Source organism: Ciona robusta, chromosome 10 (assembly GCF_009617815.1).
Source record: "Ciona robusta chromosome 10, ASM961781v2".
NCBI classification, from domain to species: domain Eukaryota; kingdom Metazoa; phylum Chordata; class Ascidiacea; order Phlebobranchia; family Cionidae; genus Ciona; species Ciona robusta.
Window position 1 is genome coordinate 5433997 of NC_143244.1, and position 19467 is coordinate 5453463.

Consider the following 19467-nt stretch of genomic DNA (forward strand, 5'->3'; position numbering starts at 1 on the left):
TTAGCATTTATTACTCTTTTACACAAACCTGACAAATTTGTAATTCTTAATCTCTTTTTAAAATGTCCTACTACTCTTCAATACTTGGATGTTTCAAGCACAAACTGAATGTTTTACAAGCACAAAACAATCTAATAGTTTATATTATGGTGTATTTGAGAGCATAAACGCAATAATACAAAAGCAAAGGCGCAAGTTGCACAAATGGCTACAAGCTGGAAAATCAGTAAAACAAACACATGATTGCTCAAGTGACACTAAAACGTCTTTATATGTTAGAACAAAAATAAACTAAAACACGAGGTACACATTGTTACACTCTATTGTACCATCTGATGAGTTTCTTAGGAACTCATATCAAAAGACAGTAGCCATGGTCTTTGTAGCTGTAAAGAATGATGAAAGTCATTCTGTAATACAAAAAAAACAAGTTATTTTGTAGAAACAAACTTTATATTGTGGTTGCTTCTGTACTTCAAAGCAAAAGTAAGCTTTTTTTGTATTAACTCCCCCAACAAAAGTAAACTTTCCATTCAGTTAACTTTGATGCAAACTAACAAAAAGTGAATTTTTCAAGAAAAATTCTCCTGACTTACTCTCGTTCGAATTTTGCCTCGCAAATTCTCTCAGCGATATGGGACAAGTATTTTTTATACTTGGATACAGTGTGTAGATGATGGGCAAGAGAAGAGTTAAACTCTTCCTCAGAGTGAGAAAGATCAAGAGAACATCCCATGCTCTTCATAACTGGTGATGGCAGTTCAACCTAAACAAAACATAAGTTTATTTCCAAATCTTGCATTTGATAAAAGGATTTAAAATATTTAAAAACAAAACTAAATTAACAGATTTTAAACGAAGAAATAACAAAAAAAGCAGTAGTATAAGCAGCATAAAGACCAAAAAAAATCAGTAAAAATTTGCATATTTTCACGCAATTACCGCAAGGGCACAAATTTGAGCTTTAGATGGAATGTGGGACATCATAGGTAGACTTGTAAGTTTGGTCATAACTTCAGACTCATATCTCTTCCTTAAATGTGAGGCAAGTTTCTCGGGAGGAACAACCTCGATGCTGATTTGACGAGCACTATTGTTCGTCATGGTAACAGTGGAGGACTCGTGTGATGCAGAGAACCCCGATGAGGAAAATTTCCTAAAGAAGAAAAAGTTCTTAATTTTTCTTAATTTTTTTAAGTTTCCAAAGTTTTTTAAATTTTTTTTCCAAATTTTAAAGAAAAAATACCATGTAATAGAACCCTCTTGAAAAGAATAAAGATAAATAAAAAGTTACATTTAAGTTGAATGAATGCAACTTTTTAGGGCGAATTAAAAGTTATAATATATAAAATATCATTTCAAAATAATATATTTACATTGATACAGTTGATTCAACTTCTTTCAATCGTTTTAACAAATAATCCACCAACTGATCCAGCGGTACTCTGCGTTCAGTAGAGCGTAAGAGCGGGTCGTGCGTCAATGATCGTACTAACGGGGAGCCACTTTCTTTCTCGCTTAAAAATACAAGATGGCGGATCCCTCTTTCTTGAGCTTTCTCCTGTGGGTTGAAGTAATAAACAATAAGTAATATAATGATTAAAATTAAGGAAAGCAAGTTAAATACAGACATAATGACTTTTTAGCAGTACACATATGTTACGTCTATATTTAAGTTACGAGATCCAATTTTAGCATGTTGTTGTAGGTGTATTATAGTATTTTATTTAACTCATGTTAGTCCAACAGAGTGACATGAGATCTTACAATTATACCAGAGTTGGACCAATATCAGGAGTCAGAACACCCATGGTGATACTGTATGAACCTCAGGGGAGGGGAACCACTTACATTATAAAACAAAAACAATGATAACTTTTAAAATAGTATTAATTATTTTAAAAAAAGGAAAAAAACAAAAAAATAATCATTCACAAAGGAACATACTTGGCAACTTGTAAGCTGGTATGAGGTGTATGAAACAATACACTTGTGTTATAGTGACTGTTGTTTTCCGGCCACGCGAGGATAGATAAGTTACATTCATTCATTTGATTATACCTGCACTTCTTGCATTGATTCCATTGCTCCGCGATCATAAACGGTTTCTGCTGCTATCGAGGCCTCCCATAGAGATCTTACAACCCTCAATCGTTCGTGCAACAGAAGAGTTCGCCCGACAGAACAAACCAACACGTCAACTGCAGCGTGGTGGGATAATTGTGATGTCACAGTGGGGTCGTTGCTGCCACTCATACTTGTTGAGCTGGGAAGATTGTTTTCTTCCATTACAGAACCTACAATCTGTATAAAAATCAATATGACAGAATGCAAAAGTAGGCAGCTATTTAAAGTCTAAATAACATCATTGGGCACCCGTTTTACATATTTTATTCGAATGTGTACAATTTAATATAACACACAGACTTGCCCTTAATTTAAATTAAACACCCATAACACTACTCATCTTTAGATATTCAGTATTTTTTAATTTAGCCTTGTTTTTTAGTGCTAATACTACCATTTAGCTTTGTTGGTTATTATCCAAAATAAAAAGCCATCATTTAGATTCAACACCTACTTTCTCCACAGCAATACTAACACCCACAGCATGCTTAGGTGTTAACTTCTGTTCCCCATCTCTGTCATACATGTTGAATACAGACATGGTTGTGAGCAGTTTATCATATCGACCACCGATGGCCAACACATCAATTGCTGTCCTTTTTTTCTTCTGGATTTCCGCTGAAACCTGAAAGAAAAACAAGGTTTTAAACATAAAAAAGTGCGTCACTGACTTCTAGAAAAAATTAGGTTGGAAAGCATGTAAAAACAAAAAAAAATGATTTTAATGCAGAAAATAAAGGTTTATTGCAGTTGCCCAAGCATATGTTTACATTTCGGGGGGAAAATGTAATTTATTGTCAGGGTATACCCAGAAGAGCAATGTTAAATGCTGGGAAAAACTTGTACTAAAACGGTCACATATACTCTGTCTACAAAAAGGTTACAAAAATAAAAAATCTTTCATGGATCATAATAACTTTTTTATAACACGATTATTTTGTATAAAATACTAATAACCGGTCTCTATTCTTTTTTTCACAAAATCTTACTTTAAATATGATGCCATTATAATGGTTGTGGTGTTTATGAGAATAACCAAGATCGAACACAACAGGTAGTGTCAAGTTTAAAGAATCAAGATTTTTCCGAAGAGCTTCGAGTTCGTGGAGCGCCTGTCGTGCTCTGGACGACGCGGGTGAGTGCTTGTTCCGGGTAATCGACCGCAGCGAGGTTTGAACCCGGGACAGCGGGCCTTGGACTTGGATGAATGTAAGAAGGGAAGCAACCTGTTGAGCATTGAGAGGCAAGCTGTTGATGCAGTTGTGGAGCTGTGAGGAGAACATGTTGATTATGGTGGTGTGAGGAGAATGTAGTGGTGGTATAATAAAATACAAACATTGTGCTCAATGCACGAATGAAATTTATTTCATCTTTTTGGTCACGATAATGAAGAACAAGGGAGTTTATAAAAGAGAAAAACAGGTAATAACGGTAAAACAACAGTTGTTAAAACACGATGATAAATAAAAAAGAAAGAATACTTTGGATAAAAGGCGTGATCGTTATGGACGATACAATGTAAAAATTAAGTAAATAACATTTAACTAATATATTAAAGTTCTAATTGGAAGAAAAGTGTGCGTAAGAACACAACCCGCAAATACATGTGATAGTCATAACTTACATAAATATCACCAGTGTTTATAATGTTTACCTACAAATGAGTTAGTGAAGTTAACATTATAAGGTAAGCAGTTACTTGTGTTTTGGAGAGGCCACTGCATGAAGCGAATGCATCTAGTGCCTCCGTGTGGTGGCTTTCATCGAGACCACAGTATGTTAGTATTGACTCTAGCGCCAATAAGTGGTTGATCCGAACCTCGTACTTCTGGGAGGAGAGAGATGGGAATTGGGAGATGATCTCGGAAACAACAGAGATCACTTCCGCGTCGGGAGCGAGACTGCAAGAAAGTCAAGCAAGTTCAAAGTTAGGAAACAAATTGTTAACACTAGTATTTTACAAAATACTTGATTTTTTGTTTATTTTAATTATCCTGGAAGTTAGATTTTTGGCTCTGTATAGACAAATAACTTTTACACTCCAAAAATTATATTATGTGCTAATATTACAGTGTGCTACTTTTATTGTACTACAGAAAATGCAGTAATGTAGTGAAAAAGTATTAAAAAAATTATTAAAACAAGTTAACCGTATGTTATTATTATTTGATTTTTTTATTTAAAAAAATTATTTGCCTAGTTTATAAAAAAAGTTAGCCTTACCCTCCCACTGAGGGGGAAATGATGTCAAACGAACATTCCCATAATTCCTTGGGTCGGGACCTCGCATATTTTCTTGCTCGGAAAACTTTTTCGATGGCGTAAGTTTTAATGTTTGTGATTCCTTTACACAGAATAAAACGAGCCAGTGGAATCTGAATGAATAAATCAATGCATGTAACTTATTTATGTATAAACTGTTACTGCTGGGCATCAGAAACATATATAGTAGAGTGGGGGAAGATGGGACACATTTTTATTCTATATTTACGTCCCATTTGGTAGTAAACAAAGAACATTTAAATACCTAGAAAACGTTCACAACTCCCATGGATGGTTAATTGTTTAAAACTCGATCAGGATGCCTGTATTACTTTTATATATATATTATAGTATTAGACCTATAGTAGGATGGGAGAAGATGAGACATCTTTTCATCCTATTTTCCTCTTCCTATTTGGTAGTAAACAAGAAACATTCAAAGAATTATAAAACTGTATGCCCATGGCTCCATTAGACGTTGTAAATTGTTTAAAACATGATCAGGATATTTGAATATCATGTGCTAAAGGTGTCCTATCTTCCCCCACAGTATACTCTATATCAGAAATCAGTAACGTATATGTTATAATGCTTGTAGTCCTTAAGAAACGAATATTCTTTTCCACTGTATAAGTCCTACATGGTGGCACGCCATTGGGTCTAAGATTTAGGCCACAGTTGACCCCTACCCTAACACCAAGGATGCTACAACCCATTAGTGACCACTTGGTTAGAGCAACAGTTTTTCTTGGGCAAGGACACATATACCGTCAATGGTATCAGTATTGAACAAGTTACAATGCAGAAACCTAACAACTTAGCAACAAAGAGTAAAATAAACAAACGTATAAATAACCTACCCTTAGAATATAAGGCAGTGATACGACATTACCGCCAACCCCTATTAGCACTGCAGCTTCATTTGCATCATTTTCCGAACCACATTTAGGTAACAAGAGCGGAGGATTGACCCGCACAGCTCCATGGCAACGTAGTAGGGAAGATATAATGTCAAATGTTTGCTGTTGTGCCACATTCTGTGTCTCAGAAAAATGTTTCTGTAGAAAATGGATATGTATGGTCAAAGTACAGCTGTTTTAGACAGAAAAGCAGTGACAGACTGTAAAATGGATAGACTGGAATAAGTATTACAATAGAAGTGATAAGAAAAATGTAACTTAGTAGTATTCTAACTTTGTGAAAATTATTGCAAAACTTTTTTGTGCGTACAAAAATAGTTATGTCAAATTTAGTCGGCAACACCTGAGCTAGTTTATCAAAAATAGCAATTTAATTTTATGGTGTTGTGCTATGTTTGTTTATTTTTTTCTACAAAATACAAAAACAGTCAGTTGAGAGTTGAGCTATTCTACACATAAGCATTTAAAGCAGTGGTTCTTAAAGTTTGTTATATGCTTTACCCTTTTAACAAAGATGCTTTAGTTTCAATATGTAATGATTTAGTTTCAATATGTAATATGGCGCTCATGAATTAAGAAGCAAAATCAACTAAATACATCAGTTATATTTAATGCGACGGATGCGCTAGTTTTTTGGCAATGAGTTGTTCAATGTCTGGTAAAGTACGGCAATTGGCACAATTTTTTGTCCCGTTAGCTGATGTGGATTTCGATTGGTAGCTTATTTACCCTCTAAATACAAAAAAATTACCCCCAGCTCCTGGAGGAAATTTATCCCAGTTTAAGAAATTCTGATTTAAAATGAAAAATGTTTCCATCATAACCTACCTTATGCATTTCAATGTCGTATATAACAGATGAAGTTGGGTTTTCTGGTTGGTTGAAAACTTCATCCATAACTAATCTATACGGCTTTGAATCTGGATTGCTTAACATTTCACGAACTGCTTCAAGTACATTGGATTCTTCTAGTACAGGAGTCGGAACTAATCTACACTGTGGTGGAAAAAAGAAGGCTATATAAGCAATATTAAATGAATGAATGCAACTTACTTTATCTTCGCGTGGTCGGAAAACGACAGTCGTTATAACACGGGTGTTCAGTTTCAAACACCTCTTACCAGCTTACGAGTTACCAAGTATGTTACTTTGTGGGCGATTATGTTTTTTGGATTTATTTATAATTTTTACAATTTTTTGAGATTTTTGACATAAAATTAACATTTAATGAGTTCAGATGAAATGTTATTTCAAATAGGAAAAACACAGTTTCATACTGCTGGACACTACTGACGCACAGATTAATCCACTTTTACCTTTAGAAGTTCAGATGCAGTTGGTCTTTTATTCGGCATGTGATCCAAACACCATCGAGTTATCTCAGCTTCACGAGGCATGGCAGCTTCATCAAAGTCAGATGGGAAGGTTATGGAAGACTGGGTGGAAAAACATTTTTTTACCTATAGTATGGACCAGAAGTTTTTCGTTTTTCAGGCCTTAACAGACATTTTAGCTCGTCGCTGCTACCATTGTGGGCGTATGCGCCTTGGGCAAGACACTTAACGACAGTTGCTCTAACTCAGTGGTCACTAATGGGTTGTCTAAATTATCAGTCATACACTATGACTCATATTCATACATAATAAAAAAATCCACAAAAAATAATCACCCACAAAGTAACGTACATGGTAACCCGTAAGCTGGCACAAGGTGTATGAAACAGAACACCCATGTTATTTGTAGATACTTATATAAATCCTGATAGGCATATGTTTTCCTGGACAAAACATATAAAACAGGCATATCTCTAACTAACCCATTTGATACTAATACATCAATAGCAATCTGTCTGGTAAATGGACAATTTCTGGCCTAAATCTCAGGTTTTATGGCATGCCAGACTACAGGACCTTACCCACATGGAATAAAATGTTATCATATGTTGCAAACATTTGTGTTTAATATTACTTTATTTACTTACAGTTCTAAGGTTCCCAAGGACTTTGACTCGTTCCATCTTAGTTTGGATACCAGGAAATGACATTTCAAAGAAAATGATTCCAACACTGTAGATGTCAACCTTTTGACTGTACAGTGATCTGTGGAGAAAAATAACGATAAATAATATATGTGGCAGTTATATTTAATCAATGTGGATTAATGTGAAAAACTTCGATATAGAAGGATTTAGGACAATGTTAAACTTTTGTCAATGCTTGGAAAAAAAGAGAATAATATGCAATATTAAAAAATCACTTTTTTTTTGTAGAAAAGCAATCTTATTCTAAAAGCTTTAATAAAAGTAACATTTTATTGATAATGGCTTCATATCATAGTTCAAATACCCTTTTTCAAGTCTTGAAAAAATTGTTTGATTGAAATTAGGCACATCATAGTTTGCACCTTCTTTTTCTAGGCTTAAAAAAATTCTTTACATATTGAAAGGTCATATCATTGTTTACATTGTGGCGGCCCGTAATGTGTGTGTGCGGCAAATTTTCTTAGTTTACTGCTCGCAATAAAACATATTGCAACCGCTACAATATAACCGTTTACATACCCTTTTTAAGTGTGGAAAAAAAATTGTACAGATTGAAAATATTTGTATCATAGTTTAAATACCTTTTCCCAGTAACCATAAGTTCAGGTGCCACGTATAACGCAGTTCCCACCACACCAGAATATACACTGTCTCCAGTTTCGGATTTTGAAATCTCTTCAGAGCTGTCAGCTAGTGTCTAAACATAATCAGAACGTCAACCACTTGATATTCAAAAATATGCTATTATAGTAGCGTGGGGGAAAATGGGACACCTTTTTATTCTATTTCCCACCCCAGTTAGTAGTAAACAAAGAACATTCAAAGAATTATAAAACCAGTATGGGGCCTGTATTTATTTACTATAATTGACCAAATAATTAAAAAATCATGTAATGTTAAAAGTGCAATCCTGTAATATACTGTTAAGAAATATACTAAAACATAAAATAATTTGAATGTCACATACCACTCTAGCTTGTGCAGTAGCAAGACCAAAATCTCCAATCTTAACATGGTCGTTTTTATCGAGGAAAATATTCTGTGGTTTTAGATCTCTATGGATCATACCTTGCTCATGTACGTGAACCAATCCTTCAAGAATTTCCCTGTTGAAAAATAATTTGATTTTTTATAACAAAAATTAGAAGGCTGCCCCCATGCAGTCCAACTTTATTTAAGGAAAGACAAAACATAAGTTTATTATATGAAGACTACTAAAATATTCATTGTTGTTGTAATAAGAGAATGGCACATGCTCTCTGCCCAAAGTAACGTTAGTATGTATTAGACACCCTTTGTGACACTGGTTCTTAAAACTTTGGTATTTGGGAAACTTATTTTGGTTTTATAATCAAACAAAAAACAAAAGTAATCAAAAAAATCACAAAGTATGTGAACTGCAGTATTTTATAAGCGATATGAGGTCATTGCATGAAATAAAACATACAAGTAAAAACAGATGATTTTTATTCACACCTGAATAATCTCCACATTCTCTCAGGTTCATTACAAACGCCAGCATCAATGGTTTGACGCAGTGTGCTCTTCTCACAATATTCCATCTGTAAAAATACACTAATGTTGCCACTATCGGTTGTACAAATTATTTGTACCTTCAGATTTTCTAAGTTTTGTTGAATTTAAATGTAAAACATCAGACTAAAAAATCTTTATATAGATGCATTTTATATTGTATGGTTGGCGAGATTTTGTAACATATAATAAATAACTTGTAACAAGCTGTTACTAAATAACATACGATTAGAAAAACATGTAGACTATACTGAAGTTTTTATTTTGTTTGATTGTTTTATTTAAACTTTCCTTTTTTTGTTTATAAAAAGACTTTTTAATCTTTATTTGTTTGAATTTGTACCTGTATGTATAGAAATCGCTGAGTCACAAGCGATTTTGATGACGCGGAACTAGTGACGGTGGTTTCTTCACTCCGAGACGTTTTGCCATCATTAGTTGATTCTTCCACCATCTCATCTTCTTCTTCATCACTGTGATCAAACTTGATGCTCTCGGAGTCATCCTCGTCACTGAAAAGATGCGGGAATTCGTTTAAGAAAAAAAATTGAAAATATTTTGGAAAATATTAGGTTTAAAAAAAATTGTTTCAGTTTTTTTTTTTAAAGTCAAAAGCTGAAATTTTTGAAATTGATCTTTTGGTAAACTAACCTTCATTTGGAGATAAAATAGTAGTACAATAAATCATTAAACACCAAAAATGCAATTAAAAAACTCAATACTTAATACATATAGCTTAAAAATAAAGGTTTGGAATATTTAACATTTTTTTCTTAGACAGTTAGCAGACATTACTCTATTCTATTCTATTCTATGAAAAGGAAGTATATCCACAACACTACAATCTAGATTCTAGAATTTAAACTTACAAAAATAGATTTGAAACTTACAGAAATAGAATTTAAACTTACAAAAATAGAATTTAAACTTACAGAAATAGAATTTAAACTTACAGAAACAGATTTTAAACTTACAAAAATAGAATTTAAAGTTTAAGAACCACAGATCTAGAATTTTAACTTACACATAGATAGTCTTGAACACATCTTCGTCATCATCTTCCTCGTCGTCACGACAACGACTCACCTCCTCCAATGAAACGCTCCAATCTGACACGCTAGATGCGACAGGAGGTGGCGCTAGAACCTCAATATTATCTGAAATATTTTCCAATAAAATTAATCCATTTTTAATAAAAACAGCCTGTTTTGAATTTTGAATAAAATTATCTTGTTTTACACTATTTTAGATAAAGCCCCCCTGTTTTTACACTACTTGGTATAATTACCCTATCTATTACACCATATTTAATAAAATCAAACTGGTTTTAGATAAAATAAGATAAAGTTACTTTAAAAGCACATTATTACATACAAATATGGATGCTCTGCATATGATAACTATATTACTACTACTTACCATAAAAACCAAGTGAATTGATACGATCTGATACGTTTGATTTTGTTTCATTTGTTGTTGTTGTTGTTGTTGGGTTAGATGAATTAGTTGAAACGTCATCTTCCCAACATTCAACATTTTCAATCCACGAGTTGTAATATCTATCAACAAACAACAAGTTAAAATAATAATATAATAGGGTGGGGAAAGGTAGGACACTTTTTCGTTATATTTTTTTGACCCATTTAGTTGCAAACAAAGAACATTCATTGAATTATAAAACCGTATCTTTACGACCACCATAGAACCATTGATTACTCTTTAAAACACAATCAGGATATTTGAATACTTTTGTGCTAAAGGTGTGTTAGGTGTCCCATCATGACGCAAATACATAACTAATATGATATAATATAAGCTCTTTTCGCCTAGGGTAATAGGCCAACTCTTGTTGCATCTCAGGCCCCTTAATGTACAACACTATAGGACCTTGTAATTGAAAATAAACCACAAAATATAAAACACGAATTACCTGACAACATTCTCATGGTTTAACCGAGACAAAAGTTTCACTTCTCTCGTTATCTTTTTATTAAACAGGGATCGATGTGGGTTCAGTAGAATACGTTTGATTGCGTAATCTCGTCCGTCTATTATGTTCTTTACCTAGGAGAGTTTTATGTCAAATTGAGATGATTTTTATTCTGGCCAATACACTTTCCATTCTAAGATATGGGTAAAGTCGTATACCAGTGCAGGCTAGGGCAAAGTAAATAGATATACAACAAGTAAGGACAGCCATTGTTCAAAAACAAGAGTCAATGGACGCCATCTTGTATCCCACATGCAGCGTTAAATGCATGCAACAGCAAGTATGTTGTTTTACACTTGTAAGTTCAACGATGGTTAAGCGGGGAAAAATGTGGGAAACAGGATGGTGGCGTTGTCCTTGCTGATATCTATGTTTTTGGGCCAGAGAACCTAAGATTTGGAAACATTAAAACATTGCCCCAAGTGAAAGCCTAAGAAGTAACACATAACAATAATATAAAGATATAGAAATAAAGTACAAAAGTGTCTAACCTTCACCACGTCCCCATACCCTCCCTTCCCAAGCCATTCCAACTTTTCAAACTCCGAGTGGAGGCGAGAGAGAGTTGGTCTTGGAGCATCGGATGTTGCAAGGACATCATCCATCTTATCTTCATCAAACGGACTCGGATTTTGCTCCAAAGGAAGATCGATGTCAAGGATAGGACTGGTGACACTTGGCTAAAAAAAGTTTGTTTTATATATTTATATTTTATATATAAACAGTAGAGTGGTGGAAGATGGCACACTTTTTCATTCTATTTTCTCTTCTGATTTGGCAGTAAACAAAGAACATTCTAGCAATTATAAAATCGTATTCTCACAACTCCCATAGACCGTTCTGAATTATTAAAAACCAATCGAATTTTTAAATACTATGTGCTAAAGGTGTTCCATCTTCCCCCACCCTACTATATAAGTTATAAAATCTATTCAACCCAAAATAAATCCACAAACCACAAAACACTCCTAGCCTACAAACCTTGATAAATTCATGATCCAAGAGTTCAGATGTTGTATAACGAAGCCTGTCTTCAACCACAAGACATTTCTCAAGAAAGTTTTGGAAAACCAGTGGAAAGCTCGCTGGTATTTCTGGAGGATAATCCTGTATTGTTTGTCCTTGTGCAAGTGACAGTATCAACATACCCTGAATGATACAAATAATAAATTAAAATATAAATTATTGCTTCAAACCATAATTTATTAAAAAATTAATTATTACTTTAAAAAATAGTTTAATAAAAAATACATTAAAAAACAAATTATTTCTTTTAAAATATAATTTATTAAAAAATAAATTAAAAAACAATCATTACTTTAAAAAATATTTCATGAAGAAATAAATTACTGATCAATTAAAGGGATTTACAATATTTAAAGTCCCTAGATTTTATGAAGATTTTTTAACTTCAATTGGGATGAAACAAATGAATAGGTTATATGCTTATCTGGTTATGTTACATTGTTCAAATATCACCAGTCAGTAGACCCATAGCCCTATACTATATAAATCGGCCAAAACAGCTATTTTAGATTTTAAATAAGTCTGGCTGCAACAATTCACATACATTACAATTAGGTTTTAGTACAAAAAACAGATACAAAATGTTCTTTTAGAGGATTTGGGTACAATTTTATTTGAGAACAAAATATATAGAAAGTAGATTAACACCCACCAACCGCAAAATATCTCCTTTCTTTGTATTTCGAGCAGGAATTCGATCTTCACTGAATCGCACACCAGGCTGTTCAATACGTGACTCATTATGTAAGTCTATTACTCTGTGGAAATGAATGAATGGATGTAACTCATATATTCTCATGTAGTGGGGAGATTACAATCATTATAACACAGGTGTTTTGTTTCGTTTCATACACCTCGTTTTTATATAAAGTATGGCTAAAAATTTAACAACCTTTAAGAGACTACTGAGTTTAACCAATTTTGCCCTTGAGTATTTTGCCCAGGGACACATGCGCCCACAATGGTAATACCGTCATGCCCTGACTTTGTAACATAAGGGCTAAAGGCAGATATGCTAACCACTGTGGCACGGTGCTAGAGTACAAGTAAAATAATGTATCTACCTTTTCTCTATGCTGTAATCTGCAAGCTTGATGGATCCCTTGGTACTTAAGAAAACACTGCTCGCCTGGTAAAAGAAAAAAATTAGTAAAACATCAAAAATAAGGTTATTAAAAAAAGAGACAAAAAACGGGAGGAAAAAAATGCAAAAATAACAATCTAGTACCTTAAGATTCTTATGTACAACAGACTTTTTATGTAGGTAGTCAAGCGCAGATAAAAGTTGCTCAGAATAAGTTCTAACAGCGTCAATTCCAACTCTGTCTCTACTTGTGAGTTTTTGTTGAAGGCTTGCACCTGAGAATTAATAAATATATATGTTACATTAAAATGTGTAAAAATTTTAAGCGTCTGACTGTGAGGCAGTGTCACAACACCGGCCGTAATCCAAGGTCCCTTGACAAGGACCTCACCCATAAAGAAGCAAAAAAATATCCAAATAATTGGCCAACTCAGGCCTAAACTGCAGGTACCCTAGCATGCACTGTAGGATATCATGCAACAGGAATATTGTGTATTTGTAAATACAGTAATGAATGAAACCAGTGATACTAAATAGGCTGTAACACAAATAATAGGTTTTGCACAAGGTGTATTAAACAAAACATCTATGTTATAACAGCTGTCTTTTTCCAGCCATGTGGGGACAAAGCAAATTACATTTATTCAGATTATTACTTACGAATAGTCAAATACCTTATATTTCCAACAACAAAAAGACACATAAAAATTTAAAACAACAAACAGACATAACAATTATTTCAAACCAAACATCACCTGTTATATATTTCTCCAAAATATGAAGTTCAATACTACTTTCAACATGGCTATATCTCATTGCAAGGTAGGGCACTAGGTGTTTGTGGGAGAATTTCACCAAAGAATTCAACTCCTGCGTTATTAGTTGCTTTTAATAGATTTAAGCTTTTTTGAATAAATAATTTATGCAAAAAAAAAACAAGCAAAAAGCTTTAGAAATTGTCAGAACAATTTATGTAACAAAAAAATTGCCAAATCTGGGCTAAATCCTAGACCTAGATGATCAAGGACCTGACCCATATAGAATTTAAGATAACAAATTTCCTATGTAAAAGTAATTAGTACCAAATGAAACTAGCACCTGCTCAATTGTGTTAATTGTTTTCATATATTTATCGAGTTTAGCTCGTTCTGCGTCAGTGAGCATTGAATTCCTCATAGGACATGGTATGTTCCAGTAATGAACTGCAACTAGTTCACCTGTGTTTGCATCCATGCCCGCGTATACTGTTGATCCATTGCTACCACTACCTAAAATAAAAACAATGGGTTATTCTAACTGTATGGGGTGAAGAGCTTTGGACTAAATCTCATGTCACATTGTGTTCCATACTATGGGACTTTATCCTTACTGGATAGTATGGTTTACAGTAAAATGAGGTAATAAATAAGTGATGTTTTCCCCCTACAACAGTGGTTCTTAAACTGGAGGGCGCGCACCCCTAGGGGGGGGGGGACTCTAAGAGCGGGGCGCAAAAAACAATACAATAAAGTGTTACATGTGTTATACCGGTGGTGTTTAAATGGCAGATCTCGATATGCTTCTGGATCTTTTTAAGTTTTTGTGTGGATCTTCCAATGTAGTCTTGAAAAATAAGCTAAATTACGAAAAAGGCTAATTAACAACAGGGGGGGGGGTTTATTGGGATTTTCATTGTTGGGGCGTGCTTCAAAAAGTTTAAGAACCTCTCCCTTACAAAAAAACAAAAACTACAAATTTCAGTTACTTTGTCCACTCAGATCAAAATATGATAACCAACCTAATGTTTGCCCTTTATGTATTAATCGTGGAAGTTTTCCATTGATTTTTAAATCCACGACTCCTGTAGACTTCCCATGACTGCCATTGCCGTTCGGAATATCTTCAGAAAGTCGGCGTGTGTGGTCTATAAAATATTTAATATACCAGTTTAATGTTTGAAACATAGGTGTAACTAATGGTTGGGTCAAGAGGTGGCATGTCACCCCAACTTTTAAAACAGAGTAGACATCATATGTTTAGCACCCAAGATTTAAGGATAAGACAGCTTTACCCTTTTATGTGTCTATAAAACAAGTACAGCCAAAGTACATTGCTTTCACTACATTAATCAAAAGATTCCCTATGTTTGATGACCATAAGTGTAACTGTATTTTAACAGTACGCTTTTTTTCACAAAAAAATAAAAAGTATCACCCAGAGTTAAGTCTTACATAGTAGGAGAAGAAGGGACAGCACACAATATCCAAACATCCTAATCGTGTTTTAAATAATTAACAACGGTCTATGGCAGTCGTGAGCATACGGATTTATAATTCTTTGAATGTTTTTTGTTTACCACTAATTAAATGGGGGGAGAAAATAAAATGAACAGGTGTTCTATCTTCTCCCACCCTACTATATAACAAAAATGCAGAACTACCTTGAGGTGATTGGTTCTGATCTCTGCCCTCCCTCATAAGTTTACGAATTTGTTTTTCTTCGTTTTGCCTCCTTGCTAGTTCTTCTTCTATCTCTTTCCTCTGGAATAAAGAATCAAAAGTCAGTTCATTTGTTTTGAGTTTTTCCAATAAACTATTTGCCGGCACCGTGTCAAAGTGGTTATGCCTCCAACCCAAAGATAATGAGTTCTAGGCTTGTCTCTGTTACCATTGCAAGCGCTTCCTTGGGCTGTTGTGCAAGACACAATAATGTCTCTATTCGTTATTTATATAATATGTAATATACCAACAGTCAAATGGGGTCAAACTATCAACACAAAAACAAATTGAATAGATTTAAAATATATATATATATACAATCAATTTTCTAACCTTTAATTCCTTTTTTCTTCTTTCAATTTCCTTTTTCTTTTCCTCTTCCTGTGCAGCTTTTTCAAGCTGTCTTTGTTTGTTTTTTACCATTTCCTCGTACACCGAGTTACATTGTGGGACATTGTGTGTATGCAGGAACTCCTGAGGTCAGTCACCGCATTATTGTGCTTTGTTCATGTTACGACTCATAAGTAGGTATTCAAACAAAACAAAGATGGAAAATCTTATTGCAAATTCACACAGTAAGAAACGGTTTAAAAAAGAGGGTTTTGTAAAGTATGTATTTGAAGTACAAGAGCACATCAAACTACATAACCGGGCACAATTAATTTTTATATAACAGTTAATTTTAATTTTCAAAAATACCAAAATTCTTTATTTCCAACATGTAGTATGATGGGACACCTTTCCATTCTATTTTCTTATCCCATTTGGTAGTAAACAAAAAACATTTAAAGAATTATAAAACCGTATCCTCACGACTCCCATAGGCCATTGTTATTTGTTTGAAAAAGAATTAGGATATTTTGATACTATGTGCTAAAGGTGTCCCATCTTCCCCCATCCTACTATATATACATACTTAATAACAAATACAATTGCATATTTCCACACCTACCTTAACAAACTGAGCAATTTCGAGCACCATTACTTCACCCTGTAATGACTTGTAGAGATTTTTAATCCCAGATTCCAAATCATTAATTGCATCTTCTGATAAACCTTTCGCATTCTCCAGTTTACACTCAGGGAAACTGAAAAAAAAAATATATATATAATATATATATTATATATATATATATGTAGTAGGGTGGGGAAAGATGGGACACCTTTTTGTTTGATTTTGTTGTCCCACTTGGTAGTAAACAAAAAAATCTTCAGTGGTACTTTTAAATTAAATGGACAAAGAGGGCTAACATGAACACGTACTATTCAAAATGTATTGTTTGATACCAAAAATAGATGCAGTTAAAAAAAACTTAAAAATCTGTTTTATGGATAAAGCAAAATTATTTTTGTTTTCACCTGTCTGGGTAAGTTGGTGTAAATTTTATTTTGAGGTCAATTTTGGTAAAAGTTTCTTTTTTTCCGCTCATCCCTTCCTGTGGATGAAGATGGAGGATGATCTCTGGAGGACGAACCACCTGGAGAAAAGTAAGGAGACTTTATAAAGATGCAGATACTTGTTTGCCATATGGGAGACAGTAAGAGCAGATCAGCAAGAATGGTAAAATATAATTATAGTACTGCGGGGAAAGATGGGACACCTTTAGCACATAAAATTCAAAAATTCGGGTGTTTTAAACAATTAACAACGGTCTATGAAAGTCCTAAGGATACGGTTTTCTGATTCTTTGAATGTTCTTTGTTTACTACCAAATGGGACAAGAAAATAGAATAAAAAGGTGTCCCACCTTCCCCCACCACTATATTACACACCTATAGATTTTTAAAAAAATGTCCACCTTCCATTTGTCCAATTTCCTCAGATCTTCAATCTCCTCACCAAATATGGAGTGAAGCAATTCAAGTTCATTTTCCTGCCTTTCTTGATAGGATTCACTTTCCGTCATCGTCATGACAACATACACAATAACATGGTAACACTTGGAAAACCATGCAATTCAAAATAACCTTAAATTTTAAATCGCATTCTTCCTAGCACTGTAAAAGCATACACAATGCCTCGATAAAAATGGTTTAAAAGTTCAGTTTAGCACTGTTTGCAATACAAATTCAATTTTTTTTGTTTTTTAGTTATACTGCTATAAATAATGTGACAATTTAGTGACATTTACCTAAAAACATGAATTTAGCACCTAATTTTTTTTAATTAAAATTATCTTGTTTCATTCCCATTATGAGCTGAAAAATATTTATCTCGGAATGAGTTATGTCCGCTAAACACTGAGCTTGAAATGACAGCTTGGGCAGTTTCAGTGACATTTTCTTTTGTTAATTTTTCCATAACTATGAGTCTTCTTGAAGAATGGCTGTTAAGAATTTGCTCATGGTTATACATTAACTTCAGCAAACTGTGCGTTGGAATTACTTTGGGAGAGTAGTCAGCTCTGTATACTGGCAACCAATACACCAGTCTACCACCCGCAACAAGTGATTGAGCTGCGAAGTTTAACAAATCCTTAAATACGTCCTCCAGATGATATTCAGTTTGTTCTGGAAAATGGGTTAAACCAGGCTCTAATTCAGGCACAACAGGATTCTGCTTTTTTGAACCAACTTTCTGGCACGCTTCCCTAATTCCATAGGGGGGATCAGTGATTATTGCGTCAAAAAGTTCTTTCCCGTTTGTGTTCCATGCATGGCATGCAGCATCGCAGAGTAAAACATCCAAATATTGAGATCGGAGTCCATATTCCATCAAAGTGTGTCTGATGGTTTCATCCTTCTGTCTCCACCCTGCTCCCTTCCTGGACGATCTTCCTCTTGCATGAATGATGTTGTAATTGATGTCTCCTCCGATCACGTAACCTCCAAAATGCGCAGCAGGGATCAGCAGACTCCCGGTTCCAACAAACGGATCACAAACCACTGAATTCTTATTAATTCCACCTAAATTTGTCATTAAAATACTCAGCATCACATCCATAGATGTATTCCCAATAAATTTTCGTTTTTTGAGGCTGTACCTTTCAATCAAACTACGTTGTCCATTACACAAAAGCCGCCCAAATAGAATAGCATCTGGTTCTTTAGGTGGTTGACCCTGCACACGATTAGAGTAATCCTCTACTAGGTAGAATTCACCAGACGGATTGACCAAATCCACTTTTCCTTGGAACGGTAAGACATCCTCTAACAAATCAATTCGTTCTCTTTGTATTTCTGAAGACATCTTTTTACCAATTCCTTTGACTCTGATTGCGAAACTTTGTGTCTCTTTAAAGCAGTCACGCTTCTGCTCCAATGGATATTCTAAAATTGACTGTTTCAATAAAGAAAAGTCAGACCCAGAGCCCCACAGTTCAAAAGCTGACATGGCACATACAGAGCGTGACATAAGCTTCAGAACATTTTCTTCTGCAATTTCTTGTAAAATTATCCATTTTGTAAAATCTGTTTTGCCAGTTGTTGGGCTAATCTTAGCCTTTTGTTTTATATTAAGCTTGAAACCGAACGTTTGGGCCACAGATTCCAACTCTGAAATGTGGGCTAGTAGTTTGTCTTGAGCCAAAAGTATCAAATATTTGCATTTAAATCCGTCAAGACATTGTCCTTTACTCATAATTTCTACTTAACGTTAAATAGTTTCTGTAAAATACAGAAGGCAAATAAAACATACTTCAATAGCATAAAATTACATTGTAAAGCAATTAACTCACTACTCACATATATATTTCTTAACAGAAGGGTCCTTCGTAAAAAAAATCGTAAAATAGCATGCATGGATACACAATACACGATAACATGGGAAAACTTAACAAAAAGACAGCTAAAAAATCTTGCGCTTTGTTTATATACTCTCGGCGACACCATGTGGATTAATATTGCATTCAAAGGGGACAGTTTCGAACAAAATCTAACATATATTTGTATTTATTGCTACGATGTTAACCTTTTTAAAAAAATACGTATTAAAATAACTTTTTAAACTAAATTAATGTTTAAAATAATTTTACAATAAAGTACTGAAAAAATTGCATTTACCTCTA

General features: G+C 34.0%; 2 protein-coding genes across 3 annotated transcripts; both read right to left on the reverse strand.

The window, feature by feature from the left end:
• Nucleotides 1–135: 135 nt before the first annotated feature.
• LOC149729904 (eIF-2-alpha kinase GCN2-like) lies at nt 136–17390 on the reverse strand. Of its 2 annotated transcripts, XM_089886521.1 has the most exons (34): nt 17260–17390; nt 16820–16938; nt 16413–16548; nt 15794–15934; nt 15403–15502; nt 14761–14886; nt 14511–14585; nt 14082–14251; nt 13739–13853; nt 13128–13258; nt 12964–13028; nt 12552–12657; nt 11855–12022; nt 11365–11553; nt 10814–10947; nt 10303–10442; nt 9908–10040; nt 9227–9395; nt 8827–8912; nt 8318–8456; nt 7932–8047; nt 7291–7408; nt 6626–6745; nt 6138–6305; nt 5250–5447; nt 4351–4502; nt 3827–4028; nt 3117–3395; nt 2582–2752; nt 2062–2304; nt 1377–1561; nt 943–1156; nt 597–766; nt 136–410 (listed from the first exon to the last, which is right to left on the reverse strand). In XM_089886521.1, exons 1-34 carry the CDS (start codon nt 17371–17373, stop codon nt 353–355), a joined length of 4950 nt encoding a protein of 1649 aa, XP_089742647.1. In that variant the 5' UTR covers nt 17374–17390; the 3' UTR covers nt 136–352. The 2 variants fall into 2 exon arrangements, with proteins under 2 accessions (XP_089742647.1, XP_089742648.1); XM_089886522.1 differs by lacking the exon at nt 14511–14585.
• A 68-nt stretch (nt 17391–17458) lies between these two features.
• On the reverse strand, nt 17459–19159 carry LOC149729905 (tRNA (guanine(10)-N(2))-methyltransferase TRMT11-like). Its single transcript, XM_089886560.1, has one exon. It carries the CDS (start codon nt 19038–19040, stop codon nt 17634–17636), a length of 1407 nt encoding a protein of 468 aa, XP_089742686.1. The 5' UTR covers nt 19041–19159; the 3' UTR covers nt 17459–17633.
• Between the last annotated feature and the right edge of the window lie 308 nt (nt 19160–19467).

Coding starts and splice junctions, on each gene's coding strand:
- LOC149729904 (XM_089886521.1), bottom strand. CDS start 17,373: ATGACGATGACGGAAAGTGAATCCTATCAAGAAAGGCAGGAAAATGAA. Junction 14,252..14,510: donor CTGCCATTTAAACACCACCG/GTATAACACATG, acceptor TTTTTATTTTAG/GTAGTGGTAGCAATGGATCA. Junction 2,305..2,581: donor TTAGTATTGCTGTGGAGAAA/GTAGGTGTTGAA, acceptor ATTTTTATACAG/ATTGTAGGTTCTGTAATGGA.
- LOC149729905 (XM_089886560.1), bottom strand. CDS start 19,040: ATGAGTAAAGGACAATGTCTTGACGGATTTAAATGCAAATATTTGATA.